The sequence below is a fragment of the Mesoplodon bidens genome, assembly GCF_964165515.1.
Source record: "Mesoplodon bidens genome assembly, chromosome: 13".
In the NCBI taxonomy this organism is placed as follows: domain Eukaryota; kingdom Metazoa; phylum Chordata; class Mammalia; order Artiodactyla; family Ziphiidae; genus Mesoplodon; species Mesoplodon bidens.
In genome coordinates, this window is record NC_138169.1 from 8,675,291 (window position 1) to 8,691,073 (window position 15,783).

Genomic DNA, 15,783 nt, shown 5'->3' on the forward strand with positions numbered 1-15,783 from the left:
CTTGGGCACGTAGTATGACTGCCTACCTTACAGTGTTTTGGAGGATCAAATGAGATTATGTTTATGGAAAATAGGACCCCTGTGTTTGTATAATGTTCTCCAGGCTACGAAACAATTTGAATTATTTTACTTAATCTTTGCCACAAACAAGGGAGGTTATTATTATCTTCATCTCACTGATGAAGGAAACTTGGGCTCAGGGAGGCTACAACTTTGCCATGATTGCAACACTGAGAAGGAAGGAACCTCAGACTACAGATTCTGCGCTTTTTTTGCATTTAAGTCATTCCTCTAACTAAAAGAGAATGCTATGCAAATATGAGGTATTACTTTAGCATTTTATGCAGCTAGGTTTTTTTCTCTTCCTGATTTGAGATTTCATATTTGGAATGATTGTAAAGCAGAGAGGTTGATAAATGAATTCATGTTTGCAGATGTTTATCCATCTCCAGCTCTTTAAAAATTTTCTGTAACCTTTCTGTCCTTTACCCAGGGCCCAGATATTACGCTGTCTAAACTTTACAAGTTAATTGAAGAATCTTGTCCTCAGCTGGCAAATTCAGTACAGATCAGGTAAGCTTCATTTTCTTCTGTATATATGAAAAGATGTCAAAGTAGATAAAACTTAGAAGAGGGCACATGGTGATTAATTCCTTAAAAAAAAACTTTATTATTCTAGGTTGTTTCTTAAGTACATGTATTTAATTTTTTTTGAAAAATGGACATCATTAAACATACTGCTTAAAAATTTATTATTCTGTACAGATCTACATTGCTCCTTTTAGCTGTTGCAGAGAATTTTATTTTTACTGGCTGATATGTAACCTTGAGAAATTTTATAATCAAGAAAACATCAGCAATGATACTTTTCAGAATATGGGAGTGGCATTTTGGATTATCAGATTTGTTTTGTGTGCCACCATTTTATATGAATCTCTGAATTGTTTTTAAAATAGATTTATTTTAGATGATTGTGTAATATGAAATGTGGGAAGATGTTCAAAGGGCCTTCCTAAAATACACACCTCATTTTTCTTGTTCAGAATCAAACTGATGGCTGAAGGCGAATTGAAGGATATGGAACAATTTTTTGATGACCTTTCAGATTCTTTTTCTGGAACTGAACCAGAGGTTCACAAAACGAGTGTAGTAGGTATGAAGTTCTTCTAAGGAGAGCAGAGAATATTTTCACTGAAGTGAACTGCTCTGTAAATCACATCTGTCGTTACTCTGCTGTATCTGAGCACACACAGTGGGGATGTCGGACATGTTATAGTTTGTATTCATCGCCTTGCCATTTTGACCTGTGTTTAAATAACTGTCTTGTGGAAAAGCATCTTCTGTTTTGTCTACTGTCGTCAGAGTATTAGCCTGGTCGCGGAGCCTTTTAGGGCTCGTCACCTCTTTCTCACAGTCCCCTGCTCACTTGTCCACATTGTACGACTGAGTCAGGGTCACCAACTAAACTTTTATGAAGAGAGGTAAGTAAGAGTAGATTACTCATATAGTTTATAAGGCAAGGGTATATATGAAGTTTCTTGACACTTTTCTGTTAGCGGTATAGTCATACCCCATCCATCTGGAGTTTTTTTCCTGGTAGTTTTTAGGTTATTTACCATCAGTTATTTATTGATCTTCCATGTGCCAGGCTCTGGACTTTAAGAGAGACTGGAAACTTCCTCTTATGGAGATTGCTTTCTTGTGGTTGTGGGCAGAGGAGCAGACAGACAGTAGAAAGTAAACAAATAGGATCACCTCAGATGTTGTAACAGTCACGGAAGGATACATTGGCTGGATAAAGAGTGGAGTGCGGGTGGGAGGACTGAGCCTTTAACATAAAGAGAAAATCAGCTTCGTAAAAGGTGGTGAAAGAAGATTCTATGCGGAGGGGAACAGCAGCTGCAAGTGTCTTTTTTTTTTTTTTTTGATTATTTTAGAGGAAGAACTGCAACAAATAGTCATCAACTTTTTGTAGCCTGGATTTCAAGTTAATGCCTTCACCTCCTCTCTGTCTTGTTTCATAGGTTTGTTTCTGCGTCACATGATCTTGGCCTACAGTAAGCTTTCTTTCAGTCAAGTGTTTAAACTGTACACTGCCCTTCAGCAGTACTTCCAGAATGGTGAGAAAAAGACGGTGGAGGATGCTGATATGGAACTGGCCAGCAGAGAGGAGAGTGAAAGAAAAATGGAAAAAGAAGAACTTGATGTATCTATAAGGTAAGTTGGGTTTTTCTGGCGGGAATCCCTTTCCTGTGAAATAGCGTCATTACGGGAGCAGTAAATCCTCATTCATCCTCGTTCTGGATGAACTCATTCATCCAGAGTTCATGTGCTGGCTGTCATCTTTTTGTCCCTCCAGATCCAGGAAGTTCACCCTTACGGGCTGCATCAGTAAGCTCCTTGCCCTCTAACTTCTGATTGAGAGGCACTGGTGGGAAATCCAGAGGGTCAAGGAGAGTGAGGTCAAGGTTTTGATTCACTGGCTCCCTTCCTTCGGGGTCACGGTGGGCTGGCTGTAGGGTCACAGCCTCTGTCAGGTGGCCTGCTCTGCATACCTCAGGGGTCTAGTAACTGGGAAGGTTTCCCAGGCCCGGTGCAGAAGGTGCCCCACTATTACCAGCCCTGGGGACTATATTACCCGCTATGGCTTATCCATCCCCTGCCCCTATTTTTGTAACTGGCCCTTTATTAAACTCTTCTCAAGTTATCCCATTTGAATATGCCATTTGTTTTCTGCTGGGACCCTGAGCGGTACTGTTCATTATATCACAGTGAATTAACAATTGATTAATGCAGTGAAAATTTATTGAATGCCTCCTGAAGTTTAAGCCTGGGGATGTAGTGCCACTGCTCACCTAGTTGTTTAAGCTCAAAGCCTAGGCATGTCCCTGCGTCCTCCCCCTCCTTCACCCCTGCAGCCAGTCCTTCTCAATATGTTTGGAATTAGTTCACTTCTGTCCATCGCTGCTGCTTCCCCTGTGGTCTAAGCACCGAATCTCTTTCCTGGATGACTGCTCTAGCCTCCCCACTGCTTTCCTTGCCTCCACTCTTGTCTTCTTACTATCAGTTTTTCCTGCAGCATCCAAGGGAACCATTATGATGTAAATCACACCATGTGTTCTTATGCCCCAAGCGCTCCTTGACTATATACATGGAATTTAGACAGAAATCTGAGCTACTGTGGCCTCATTACTTGCATGATCTGGCCCCTGTCATCTTCCCTACCTCTTTCTCCTTACTTTCCCTTCACTGTCAGACTCTGACTGCTCTGGCTTGCTTTCAGTTTCTTCAATACCAAGCCGAGGTCTGCCTCAGGGTGCCTGGCAGGCTCTCCCTGGCTTCTCACCTCGCTCGCTCCCTTTCACCGTTCATTCCCTTTCACCGTTCAGATCTCAGCTCCCGTGTCCTCACACAGGCCTTCTCTGACCACATGTCTGAAGTAACCTTCATCCTAAATACTTCCAACTTCTTTATTTCTTCCATAGCTCTCCTCACTAAGTAACTTTTTGCATTTATTTACTTAGACTCATTTGTATTTGGCTTCGCACCCCTTCAAGAGCTAAGACCCTTCTCTGTCGTATTTCACCTCATTTTCCTCAGTGCTTGGCTTGTAATGTCTGTGAATATGTGTTGGATGAATGAATGCAGAGAATCAGAACACATCATTCATCGCCCACACTGGTAACTGGCCCCATAAAGCACTTTGTATTGACTTCCCTTCACTGTCTCACGTCCCCTCTCCCCAGCTGTTACCTGGGATCACCTCCCAAATAGACTACTTATATTTGGAGGGAAAAGCATATAAAGAGAGAGGGAGTGTGTGTGTGTGTGTGTGTTTTGTATTTCCTGATCTCAGGGAGCCCACAGTCTGGTGAGGAAGACTGGCACCCAAAGAGATCACTACAAGTAACAATGTGTTCAGAGCTCTGAGAGAAGTAAGCCCCAGCTGCCCTATGTAGACTGGCTAACCCCCTTGGGGGCTGGGGGAGGTCTGTGTGTGTAGCCAGAGAATATTTCCCTGCAGTTCCTATGAGTGGCCTTTGTACAGTTATGTGATTTGTTCAGCACACTCTGGGAGCAAGAAGATTGTAGTACCAGTAAGTACTTCCAAAAACTCAGAGTTGCTCAAAGAGGCTTCTCATCTAGTGGAAAGGCAGTACCTTGTAGGATTGAGTCTGGCCCTGGAGTCAGACCCCTGGATTTGAATTCTGGCTCCTCCACTTATTCCCTTAAGACCTTGGGCAAGTCACCCTCTCTGTACCTCAGTTTTCTCATCTGCAAAATGGGGCTCATGTCACCTCCTCAGAAGGTTATTTTGAGAATTAAATGATAAATCTATATGAAGTGTTTAGAACTGTGCCTTTAAATTTAAACATTTGACAAATATTCACTATTCTTCTTCTCTAATTTCTCTTTTGTTTAATTCCCCTGAGGAAGGGTTCCAGGAGACAATGTAATCTTTGTCCTAGCTACTTTATATGCTTAAAGTAGCAGAATGTCAGTTCTTCAGAAATGTTAAAATTCAAGCTTTTCTTATTTAGGTTTGACTTTCTCCTAAATTAATCTGATTTAATTAGGTCTAACTGCATCATTTTGTTTTTATTCTAATCTAAGAATTCATTTGTGTGTAATAATAGTGTGTATACTGTTAAGGTGTATGGTTTCAGAAAATAGTGTGCATTTAGTAAACTGAATTTCATTACTGAAATAGAAGAAATGTATTATTTAAATATTATTCTACTTAAGTATTATAATTCTTTGTCCAAAAAGAAATGATTTTGACTTGTTATAGGATTTTTAAAATTTCATAATGTATATTTACATACATTTCTTGATTCTTTTAAAAAGGAAAATTTCATTTTTTTTTCTTTTTGTGCTCTTTTCTAGTGTTTTATTGCATTATGAGAGGCTTCTCACTTTAGCCCTTTCATTTTCTTCCTTTCTTTCTTCCCTTCCTCCCTCCCTCCCTTCCTTTCTTAGTTATTGGAATGTTTTTAGGTCTTGCTTTCTTCAGGGAAATTATTTTTCTTGCCCTAGAAATTTGTATTAAAATTAGAAAGGCCAGAATAACATTGACTAGCTCGCAAATCTCCCATCCTACAATGAAATTACTACTGTTTGAAAAAGGGGGGCCCACCTGTTAATTTAGAAGGGAGGGAATAAATATTTAGTGAACAAAAGTTTATCAGGTGTTTTTTAGAAATCCAATTACAGAAGAAAGTACAGACTGACATTTAGCTTCAGCTTTTCATTTGCTCGTTGTTGCTACAGGGCAGCATTTGTTTCCTGCAGTAAGAGAGGGGGGCTTACAGGGTTACACCTTGTGAGTTTGCAGCGGAGGCTACTAGTCTGCAAGCTGCTGGAACTACATCTTCTCCGTGCTTCTCAAAAGACCTAACAAAAGTAGAAGTTCTCTGGCATTTCTTCACTTGCCAGTGATTTAATATAAATCTCCCAAATTCATTAATTGATTCAGCAAATACTTACTCAGTGCTTCTGGTGTGCCAAGCACTATGCTAGCTGCTATGCTGTCAGCACAGAGGAGAAGGTCCCTGTCCTCATGGAGTTATGTGGGGAGGGTCAGGTAATCGAGAGGTAACTAAATTAATAAGTAATGTAATCTCAGAGAGTGTCAGTGCAGGAAAGGAATGACTGGGACACAGGGATACAGAATAACTGTGGGGTGCTGTCAGGGAAGGGCCCTTTAAGACTGGGAGCTAGGTGACGAAGGAGCCAGCCCCGAGAAGAGTTGCCAGAGCACATGCAGACTCACAGCTCCCAAGACAGGACAAGCTGACATATTGGAGGGACAGACAGAGGACAGTGTGGCCTGAGCACACAAGTCGGGAGGAGGGGTTGGATCACCGCTCCGGTCACACACCTCAGAAGGGTTCAGGTCCTCATGGCCTCCTGGCTGTTTAGTAACTGTTCCCAATCTCAGTCCTTCCCCTCCCCTGCTTTTGTCTTGTCATCACCCTGCTCAGAAGTTTCCAGAGATTCACAAAGTCTCCCAGCCTGGTATTTGAGGCCTTCCACAGTTGACCTTTCTGACCTTAATTTCTGTTCCTCAACTTGGATCCTTTACCCCAGCCAGCCAGGTGTGCTTGTATCCCTCTAACAGGCCAGGCATTTTCCCATTCTGCATCTTTTGGTTTCCTTTCCTGGAATGCCTTCTTCCTTCCTTGTCATTTCTTCACTCCTTGCCAACTTTCAGGGTCCTCACCACTTCAGCTGGAGTGATTTCTCCCTTTTCTAAGTGCGAGATCATATTAATTCTTGGTATTTATTGTTTATTGCCATCTTTTCACATGGGCTGGTCTTAACCTTCACCAAGACTGTAAGCCCATTAAGACATTTTCTTGGGGGACCTAGACTTGTGTTTTATGCATTGCAAGTACATAAACACCCCAGTTTGTTGATTGTTTAATCCGATGTTATATTTTAAAAATTTCAGTTATAGTGGGTGATTTGAGCCCTTTAGAGGAGTTTCCAGAGTCCTTTTGAGAATCTGATGAATGCCATGTACTATCCCCACATTAAAAATGCATATTTTGCATGCAGTTTTACAAGGTTCATGGGCTCCTAAAGCCCATCCGTGGACCCAGGTTAAATGCCTTTGATTTATAGCACTTGTAAGTCTAAAATTCTGTCTCAACTGGTAATGGGATTCATAAACAAGGTATACTTGAGTCCTTTTCCTAAAGGAGTAACCCCCTTCCTAAATTGAATACATTTGTGGCTTTTTTTTTTTAATTTATTTATTTGGCTGCATTGGGTCTTAGTTGTGGCCCTTGGGATCTTTGTTGTCACGTGCAGGACCTTTAGTTGCAGCATGTGAGGCTTTTAGTTGCTGCATGCGGGGTTTAGTTCCCTGACCAGGGATCGAACCTGGGCCCCCTGCGTTGGGAGCATGGAATCTTAGCCACTGCACCACCAGGGAAGTCCCCCTTTGTGGCTTTTTAAGAGTTACTTTCTCTGGCATGTGTTTGAGGCCCTGAGGAGGCAAAGAAGGAGTCAGTAAAAGGATGGTTTGGGCCGTGGTGTTTTTACTTGCTCTTTCCAAGCTTGTTCACGTCGGCCACTGTTGGCACCATGGAAGCCAGAGCCAAACTTGATCTTCATTTATAGCAAATGTGTTTGCCTTCATTTGTAGCAATTTCGTTTTATGTGATTCTGGTTTTCTCTTTCTGTTTTATTAACCTTATTGTTCTCGTGTCCTGTGTTATAAGCTACCTCAAATCTTTTTGGGGGGAAGGGTTTAAGTAAATAAAGCATTTGGTAACAGTGAGCATCATGGACCTTAGAGGAGGGTGGGCCCGGGAGTGGTGTGTCCCATTTCATTCAGATCCTTGTCTGTCTCTAGCCTTTTTGTGTACAGTCATATTTATTGCAAGCCTTGGGCTTACTTTCTTTGAAGCATATGTTAAGAGAAAAGGGCTTCTTATTGCCCGGACACTTAGCTGTTTTCCATTTGAGAACGTGGCCTGTGAATTTTCTTTCCATTTCCCTCTAGGTCACTGTCGTTTCACTGATCTTTGTTATGCTGGTCAGGGCTGGTCCTTGGCGGCTCCGATACCTGTAGAATCTGATATGCTTGCTGCTTTGTATCAGAAACGTAACCAAGAGACTACCAGAGCAGCTCTTCCCAAAGTGCTTTCTGTGGAACACTAGTGCTTCTTGAGAGATGTGAGGAAGGGGTTCTTCATTCAAATGAGTTTGGTAAATGGTACATTAAACAAAAGTGAATAAAGTGTCTCTCTGTTGGATTTCTCTAATGTGTATCATGCATGAATCTCCCAAGGAAGAGAGGGTGTACAGCTTTCCCCAAGTGATTTAACCTCAGCAGCATTTTCTTTTCTTTTGGAATACCTGTTTACATATTGTTTGCATGAAACAGTTTGAGAACTGCTGTATTAGATGCAGAATGCTTTTAAAAATATTACTGATGAGTAAATACTGATTTTTCTACTTATTGTAATCCTGTATAGAGATTTATTCAGTCATGTGGCAAAAGGGTATTATTCATACTTTGCTCTCAAAAATAAGACTGTGCATGTATAGATTTCTCAAGTCTAGATTTATATCAGTATATTTCTTGTTGGTTGGTTCTGTGTGATCTAAACTTCCAGGCAAAAGGTTATTTCTTAGATAACACCTCTTTTTCTTGTTCTTGAATACAGCACCATCTTACATGTGCAGCGAGGAGTTAGAGACTTTTTATTCATTCATTTCTCAAACTCTGAGTGCCCATTGTGTGCCTGGGCACGGACTGGGTGTTCATATACAAATATAAGTAAGAACAGCCAGTGTGGCAGTGCTAGATGCAGTGACCCCAATCTCTGGGAGACAGTGGGAGCTCAAATGAGAGATGTCAGGAGAGATTCTTGGAGGATATGACACTTGAGGTATTCTTGAATGACGGATGGTACAACAGTGCAACAGTGGATGGAAAATGGGCCCTGCAGGTTGAGGAAGCAGGGGGGCATCTTGGCATGATAGGAGATTGTAAGGAGTTCATCAGGGCTGGGGTGTGGGTGAGAAAGAGAAGGCAGAGGAGAGAGGTAGGAGCACTCAGGAAGCATTGCACCTGCCCCGCTAAGCAGTGCAGACTTTATTCTGGAAGGTGATGAGATACCACAGGAGCGCTTTAAATCAGGGACGATAGACTTGCATTTTAGAAAGATCATGCTGGAGGCTATGTACAGTTGAGATCTACATCTGTCCATAATTATATCATGTGAACTTCGGCAGGTCATTCAACGTCACTTTTCAAGCATGTCAAGCATGTCTTTTCTATTCCTGAGAAGAGAGAATTAATTAAAAAAAATTTTAAACTTTTCTGATGAAGAATCTTTTTGACTTTGTAAAGCATTATCATTTTCACTATTGTGTAATTCTTTATTATTTTTGTTTTGTTTTTTTTCCAGAGAAGAGGAGGTATCTTGCAGTGGGCCGCTGTCCCAAAAACAAGCAGAATTTTTTCTTTCTCAACAGGTATGTTCTGTAATTGGTCGTGAATTTTTTTTTTAATCCTGTGACATTATATGTCATGACCTATGTTTGTTATGTGAGTAGGTTTATTAGTGAAGCAGCATTATTCTTATTCTTAGTCATTTTTTCTTTACTAACAATGCAGTTGTAGCTATGTGATTTTATTTTTTTGACTCTGTTAGGGTCATAATGCATGTTCATTTAGTAATGGTGTGTGACTAACACAGCCCAAAAATGTGATTTAGAAGACCTATTTCCCTTTTCCCCAACACTTTATCATGGACATTTTCAAACAGAAATACAAATTGAAGAGCATTATATAGTGAGTACCCATATACCCATCATCTAGATCCTACAATTAGTATTTGCTCTGTTTATCATATATCTACCCATATAGCCACCATTTCATCTTATTTTTTGATACATTTCAAGTTGCAAGCATCGGTACACTTTTACCCCAGACATTTCTTACTGGTGTTTTTGAGCCATACTTTTTCCTTTTTTTTGGTAATATAAGCTGGATGCTTTTCTCCCATGTTATTTTCAGCATAGAATTTTGATTTTTGCTCTACTTTTCTAGTTTTCCCTATTTTTGTTATTAATTTTCTTTCTGCAGAAAGATGTAATGTTTAGATCTAGATGCAGGTGATAGAATCACCCCTACAGATGAATTTTAAACAGATTAGAAAAACTCATCTAGACAATTGGTTAACTGTAGAGGAGAAAATAGACCTGGATCTTCACCTCATCTTTGCACCTCAGTACTTTACAGGTGGATTAAAGGCTTAACTATAAACATTTAAGGTTATAATTAGACCAGGAGGAACTACATATTAACTTTTTTTTTGAATTTTATTTATTTTTTTATATAGCAGGTTCTTATTAGTCATCCTTTTTTTTTTTTTTTGCGGTACGCGGGCCTCTCACTGCTGTGGCCTCTCCCGTTGCGGAGCACAGGATCTGGACGCGCAGGCTCAGCGGCCATGGCTCACGGGCCCAGCCGCTCCACGGCATGTGGGATCTTCCCGGACCGGGGCATGAACCCGTGTCCCCTGCATCAGCAGGCGGACTCTCAACCGCTGCGCCACCAGGGAAGCCCAAGTCATCCATTTTATACACATCAATGTATACATGTCAATCCCAATCTCCCAATTCATCACACCCCACCCCAACCCCACCGCTTTCCCCCCTTGGTGTCCATACGTTTGTTCTCTACATCTGTGTCTCAATTTCTGCCCTGCAAACCAGTTCATCTGTACCATTTTTCTAGCTTCCACATACATGCATTAATATGCGATATTTGTTTTTCTCTTTCTGACTTATTTCACTCTGTATGACAGTCTCTAGATTCATCCATGTCTCTACAAAAGACCCAATTTCGTTCCTTTTTATGGCTGAGTAATATTCCATTGTATATATGTACCACATCTTCTTTATCCACTCGTCTGTCCATGGCCATTTAGGTTGCTTCCATGACCTGGCTATTGTAAATAGTGCTGCAATGAACATTGGGGTGCATGTGTCTTTTTGAATTATGGTTTTCTCTGGGTATATGCCCGGTAGTGGGATTGCTGGGTCGTATGGTAATTCTGTTTTTAGTTTTTCAAGGAACCTCCATACTGTTCTCCATAGTGGCTGTTATCAATTTACATTCCCACCAGCAGTGCAAGAGGGTTCCCTTTTCTCCACACCCTCTCCAGCATTTATTGTTTGTAGATTTTCTGATGATGCCCATTCTAACTGGTGTGAGGTGATACCTCATTGTAGTTTTGATTTGCATTTCTCTCATAATTAATGATGTTGAGCAGCTTTTGATGTGCTTCTTGGCCATCTGTATGTCCTCTTTGGAGAAATGTCTATTTAGGTCTTCTGCCCATTTTTGGATTGGGTTGTTTGTTTTTTTAATGTTGAGCTGCATGAGCTATTTATATATCTTGGAGATTAATCCTTTGTCAGTTGATTCATTTGCAAATATTTTCTCCCATTCTGAGGGTTGTCTTTTCGTCTTGTTTGTAGTTTCCTTTGCTTTGCAAAAGCTTTTAAGTTTCATTAGGTCCCATTTGTTTATTTTTGTTTTTATTTCCATTACTCTAGGATGTGGATCAAAAAAGATCTTGCTGTGATTAATGTCAAAGAGTGTTCTTCCTATGTTTTCCTCTAAGAGTTTTATAGTGTCCAGTCTTACATTTAGGTCTCGAATCCATTTTGAGTTTATTTTTGTGTATGGTGTTAGGAACTGTTCTAATTTCATTCTTGTACATGTAGCTGTCCAGTTTTCCCAGCACCACTTATTGAAGAGACTGTCTTTTCTCCATTGTATATCCTTGCCTCCTTTGTCTTAGATTAGTTGACCACAGGTGTGTGGGTTTATCTCTGGGCTTTCTATCCTGTTCCATTGATCTATATTTCTGTTTTTGTGCTAGTACCATATTGTCTTGATTACTGTAGCTTTGTAGTATAGTCTGAAGTCAGGGAGTCTGATTCCTCCAGCTCCGTTTTTTTCCCTCAAGACTGCTTTGGCTATTCGGGGTCTTTTGTGTCTCCATACAAATTTTAAGATTTTTTGTTCTAGTTCTGTAAAAAATTCCATTGGTAATTTGATAGGGATTGCATTGAATCTGTAGATTGCTTTGGGTAGTATAGTCATTTTCACAATATCGATTCTTCTAATCCAAGAACATGGTATAGCTCTCCATCTGTTGGTATCATCTTTCATTTCTTTCATCACTGTCTTATAGTTTTGTGCATACAGGTCTTTTGTCTCCTTAGGTGGGTTTATTCCTAGGTATTTTATTCTTTTTGTTGCAGTGGTAAATGGGAGTGTTTACTTAATTTCTCTTTCAGATTTTTCAGCATTAGTGTATAGGAATGCAAGAGATTTCTGTGCATTAATTTTGTATCCTGCAACTTTACCAAATTCATTGATTAGCTCTAGTAGTTTTCCAGTGGCATCTTTAGGAGTCTCTGTGTATAGTATCATGTCATCTGCCAACAGTGACAGTTTTACTTCTTCTTTTCCAATTTGTATTCCTTTTATTTCTTTTTCTTCTCTGATTGCCATGGCTAGGACTTCCAAGACTATGTTGAATAACAGTGGTGAGAGTGGACATCCTTGTCTTGTTCCTGATCTTAGAGGAAATGCTTTCAGTTTTTCACCATTGAGAATGGTGTTTGCTGTGGGTTTGTCATATATGGCCTTTATTATGTTGAGGTAGGTTCCCTCTATGCCCACTTTCTGGAGAGTTTTTATCATAAATGGGTGTTGAATTTTGTCAAAAGCTTTTTCTGCATCTATTGAGATGATCATATGGTTTTTATTCTTCAATTTGTTAATATGGTGTATCACATGGATTGATTTGTGTATATTGAAGAATCCTTGCATCTCTGGGATAAAACCCACTTGATCATGGTGTATGATCCTTTTAATGTGTTGTTGGATTCTGTTTGCTAGTATTTTGTTGAGGATTTTTACATCTATATTCATCAGTGATATTGGTGTGTAATTTTCTTTTTTTGTAGTATCTTTGTCTGGTTTTGGTATCAGGGTGATGGTGGCCTCATAGAATGTGTTTGTGATTGTTCCTTCCTCCGCAATTTTTTGGAAGAGTTTGAGAAGGATGGGTGTTAGCTCTTCTCTAAATGTTTGATAGAATTCACCTGTGAAGCCATCTGGTCCTGGACTTCTGTTTGTTGGAAGATTTTTAATCACAGTTTCAATTTCATTACTTGTGATTGGTCTGTTCATATTTTCTGTTTCTTCCTGGTTCAGTCTTGGAAGGTTATCCCTTTCTAAGGATTTGTCCATTTCTTCCAGGTTGTCCATTTTATTGGCATAGAGTTGCTTGTAGTAGTCTCTTAGGATGCTTTGTATTTCTGTGGTGTCTGTTGTAACTTCTCCTTTTTCATTTCTAATTTTATTGATTTGAGTCCTCTCCCTCTTTTTCTTGATGAGTCTGGCTAATGGTTTATGAATTTTGTTTATCTTCTCAAAGAACCAGCTTTTAGTTTTATTGATCTTTGCTATTGTTTTCTTTGTTTCTATTTCATTTATTTCTGCTCTGATCTTTATGATTTCTTTCCTTCTGCTAACTTTGGGTTTTGTTTCTTCTTTCTCTAGTTCATGTAGGTGTAAGGTTATGTTGCTTATTTGAGATTTTTCTTGTTTCTTGAGGTAGGCTTGTGTTAATATAAACTTCCCTCTTAGAACTGCTTTTGCTGCATCCCATAGATTTTGGATTGTCGTGTGTTCATTATCATTTGTCTCTAGGTGTTTTTTGATTTCTTCAGTGATCTCTTGGTTATTTAGTAATATATTGTTTAGCCTCCATGTGTTTGTGTTTTTTACATTTTTTCCCTGTAACTGATTTCTAATCTCATAGCGTTGTGATCAGAAAAGATGCTTGATATGATTTCAATTTTCTTAAGTTTACTGAGGCTTGATTTGTGACCCAAGATGTGATCTATCCTGGAGAATGTTCCATGTGCACTTGAGAAGAAAGTGTAATCTGCTGTTTTTGGATGGAATGTCTTATAAATATCAATTAAGTCTACCTGGTCTATTGTGTCATTTAAAGCTTCTGTTTCCTTATTTATTTTCATTTTGGATGACCTATCCATTGGTGTAAGTGAGGTGTTAAAGTCCCCCACTATTATTGTGTTACTGTCGATTTCCTCTTTTATAGCTGTTAGCAGTTGCCTTATGTATTGAGGTGCTCCTACATTAGGTGCATATATATTTATAATTGTTATATCTTCTTCTTGGATTGATCCCTTGATCATTATGTAGTGTCTCCTTCCTTGTCTCTTGTAACATTCTTTATTTGAAAGTCTATTTTATCTGATATGAGGATTGCTACTCCATCTTTCTTTTGATTTCCATTTGCATGGAATATCTTTTTCCATTCCCTCACTTTCAGTCTGTATGTGTCCCTAGGTCTGAAATGGGTCTCTTGTAGACAGCATATATATGGGTCTTATTTTTGTATCTATTCAGCAAGCCTGTGTCTTTTGGTTGGAGCATTTAATCCATTCACATTTAAGGTAGTTATTGACATGTATGTTCCTATTACTATTTTCTTAATTGTTTTGGGTTTGTTTTTGTAGGTCCTTTTCTTCTCTTGTGTTTCCCACTTAGAGAAGTTCCTTTAGCATTTGCTGTAGAGCTGGTTTGGTGGTGCTGAATTCTCTTAGCTTTTCCTTATCTGTAAAGCTTTTGATTTCTCCATGGAATCTGAATGATATCCTTGCTGGGTAGAGTAATCTTGGTTGTAGGTTCTTCCCTTTCATCACTTTAAGTATATCATGCCACTCCCTTCTGGCTTGTAGAGTTTCTGCTGAGAAATCAGCTGTTAACCTTATGGGAGTTCCCTTGTATGTTATTTGTCATTTTTCCCTTGCTGCTTTCAATAATTTTTCTTTGTCTTTAATATTTGCCAATTTGATTACTATGTGTCTCAGTGTGTTTCTCCTTGGGTTTCTCCTGTATGGGACTCTCTGTGCTTCCTGGACTTGGGTGGCTATTTCCTTTCCCATGTTAGGGAAGTTTTCGACTCTAATCTTTTCAAATATTTTCTCTGGTCCTTTCTCTCTTTCTTCTCCTTCTGGGACCCCTATAATGCGAATGTTGTTGCATTTGATGTTGTCCCAGAGGTCTCTTAGGCTGTCTTCATTTCTTTTCATTCTTTTCTCTTTATTCTGTTCCACAGCAGTGAATTCCACCATTCTGTCTTCCAGGTCACTTATCTGTTCTTCTGCCTCAGTTATTCTGCTATTGATTCTTTCTAGTGTAGTTTTCATTTTGGTTATTGTATTGTTCATCTCTGTTTGTTTGTTCTTTAATTCTTCTAGGTCTTTGTTAAACATTTCTTGCATCTTCTCGATCTTTGCCTCCAGTCTTTTTCCGAGATCCGGGATCATCTTCACTATCATTATTCTGAATTCTTTTTCTGGAAGGTTGCCTATCTCCACTTCATTTAGTTGTTTTTCTGGGGTTTTACCTTGTTCCTTCATCTGATACATAGCTCTCAGCTTTTTCATCCTGTCCATCCCTCTGTGAATGTTACATATTAACTTTTAACTGATCTCTGGGTGGGGAAAGACTTTCTAAACAGAAAAGCTGTGGAAGAAAACACATAGGAGATCATTTGACTTTTCAGCATAAAAATGAAAAACATCTACATGTCAGTACATGTTCTAACAGAATTAAAACTCAAACAACAAAATGGGAAAAAGAGTTGCAATATGTATGACAAAGGGTTAATACTTTTGCTTAAAAAATTGTAGTTTCAAAGACCATTTGATGATGAGACAAATTTATAATATATTATTACATGAAAAAAGCAGGTAATAAAATGATATATTCTAACTTTGTTTAAAAAGTATACATATATATATGTATAAACACATGCGTACACACACACACACACACACACACATACACACACACACAGAAAAAAGAGTGGAATGAGATACACTGATATAAAAATAGTGTTATTTCTGGGTGGAAAGGTTACAGGTGATTTTTGTTTTCTTCTGTATGCTTTTCCATATTTTTGGAATCTTCTATAATGATATAATGAATTCAAATATAATTAGAAATTATTATTATTCATAAAGAAGAATTTGTCTAGGTAAAATTGAAGAGTCCATAACCCAGTTAAGTACTAATCATTAATTTAGAAGTCATTTTCTACATATTTTATATAATAATTGCTGGTACCATCCATATGAAACAAATAACCAGGAGTAGGGCAAGTGTGTATCTCCCTTTGCCAGGCTGGAGATACATACTTC

General features: G+C 39.1%; 1 protein-coding gene across 3 annotated transcripts in view; it reads left to right on the forward strand.

The window, feature by feature from the left end:
- The window catches only part of ANAPC5 (anaphase promoting complex subunit 5), a 41,297-nt gene that overhangs the window by 2,995 nt on the left and 22,519 nt on the right, over positions 1-15,783 (forward strand). For all 3 annotated transcript variants that reach the window (XM_081251789.1, XM_081251790.1, XM_081251791.1), the window contains exons 2-5: positions 494-573; positions 1,044-1,153; positions 2,025-2,217; positions 8,928-8,994. In XM_081251789.1, the coding sequence (XP_081107915.1) occupies positions 494-573; positions 1,044-1,153; positions 2,025-2,217; positions 8,928-8,994 (450 nt within the window). The remainder of the gene's footprint in view (positions 1-493; positions 574-1,043; positions 1,154-2,024; positions 2,218-8,927; positions 8,995-15,783) is intronic.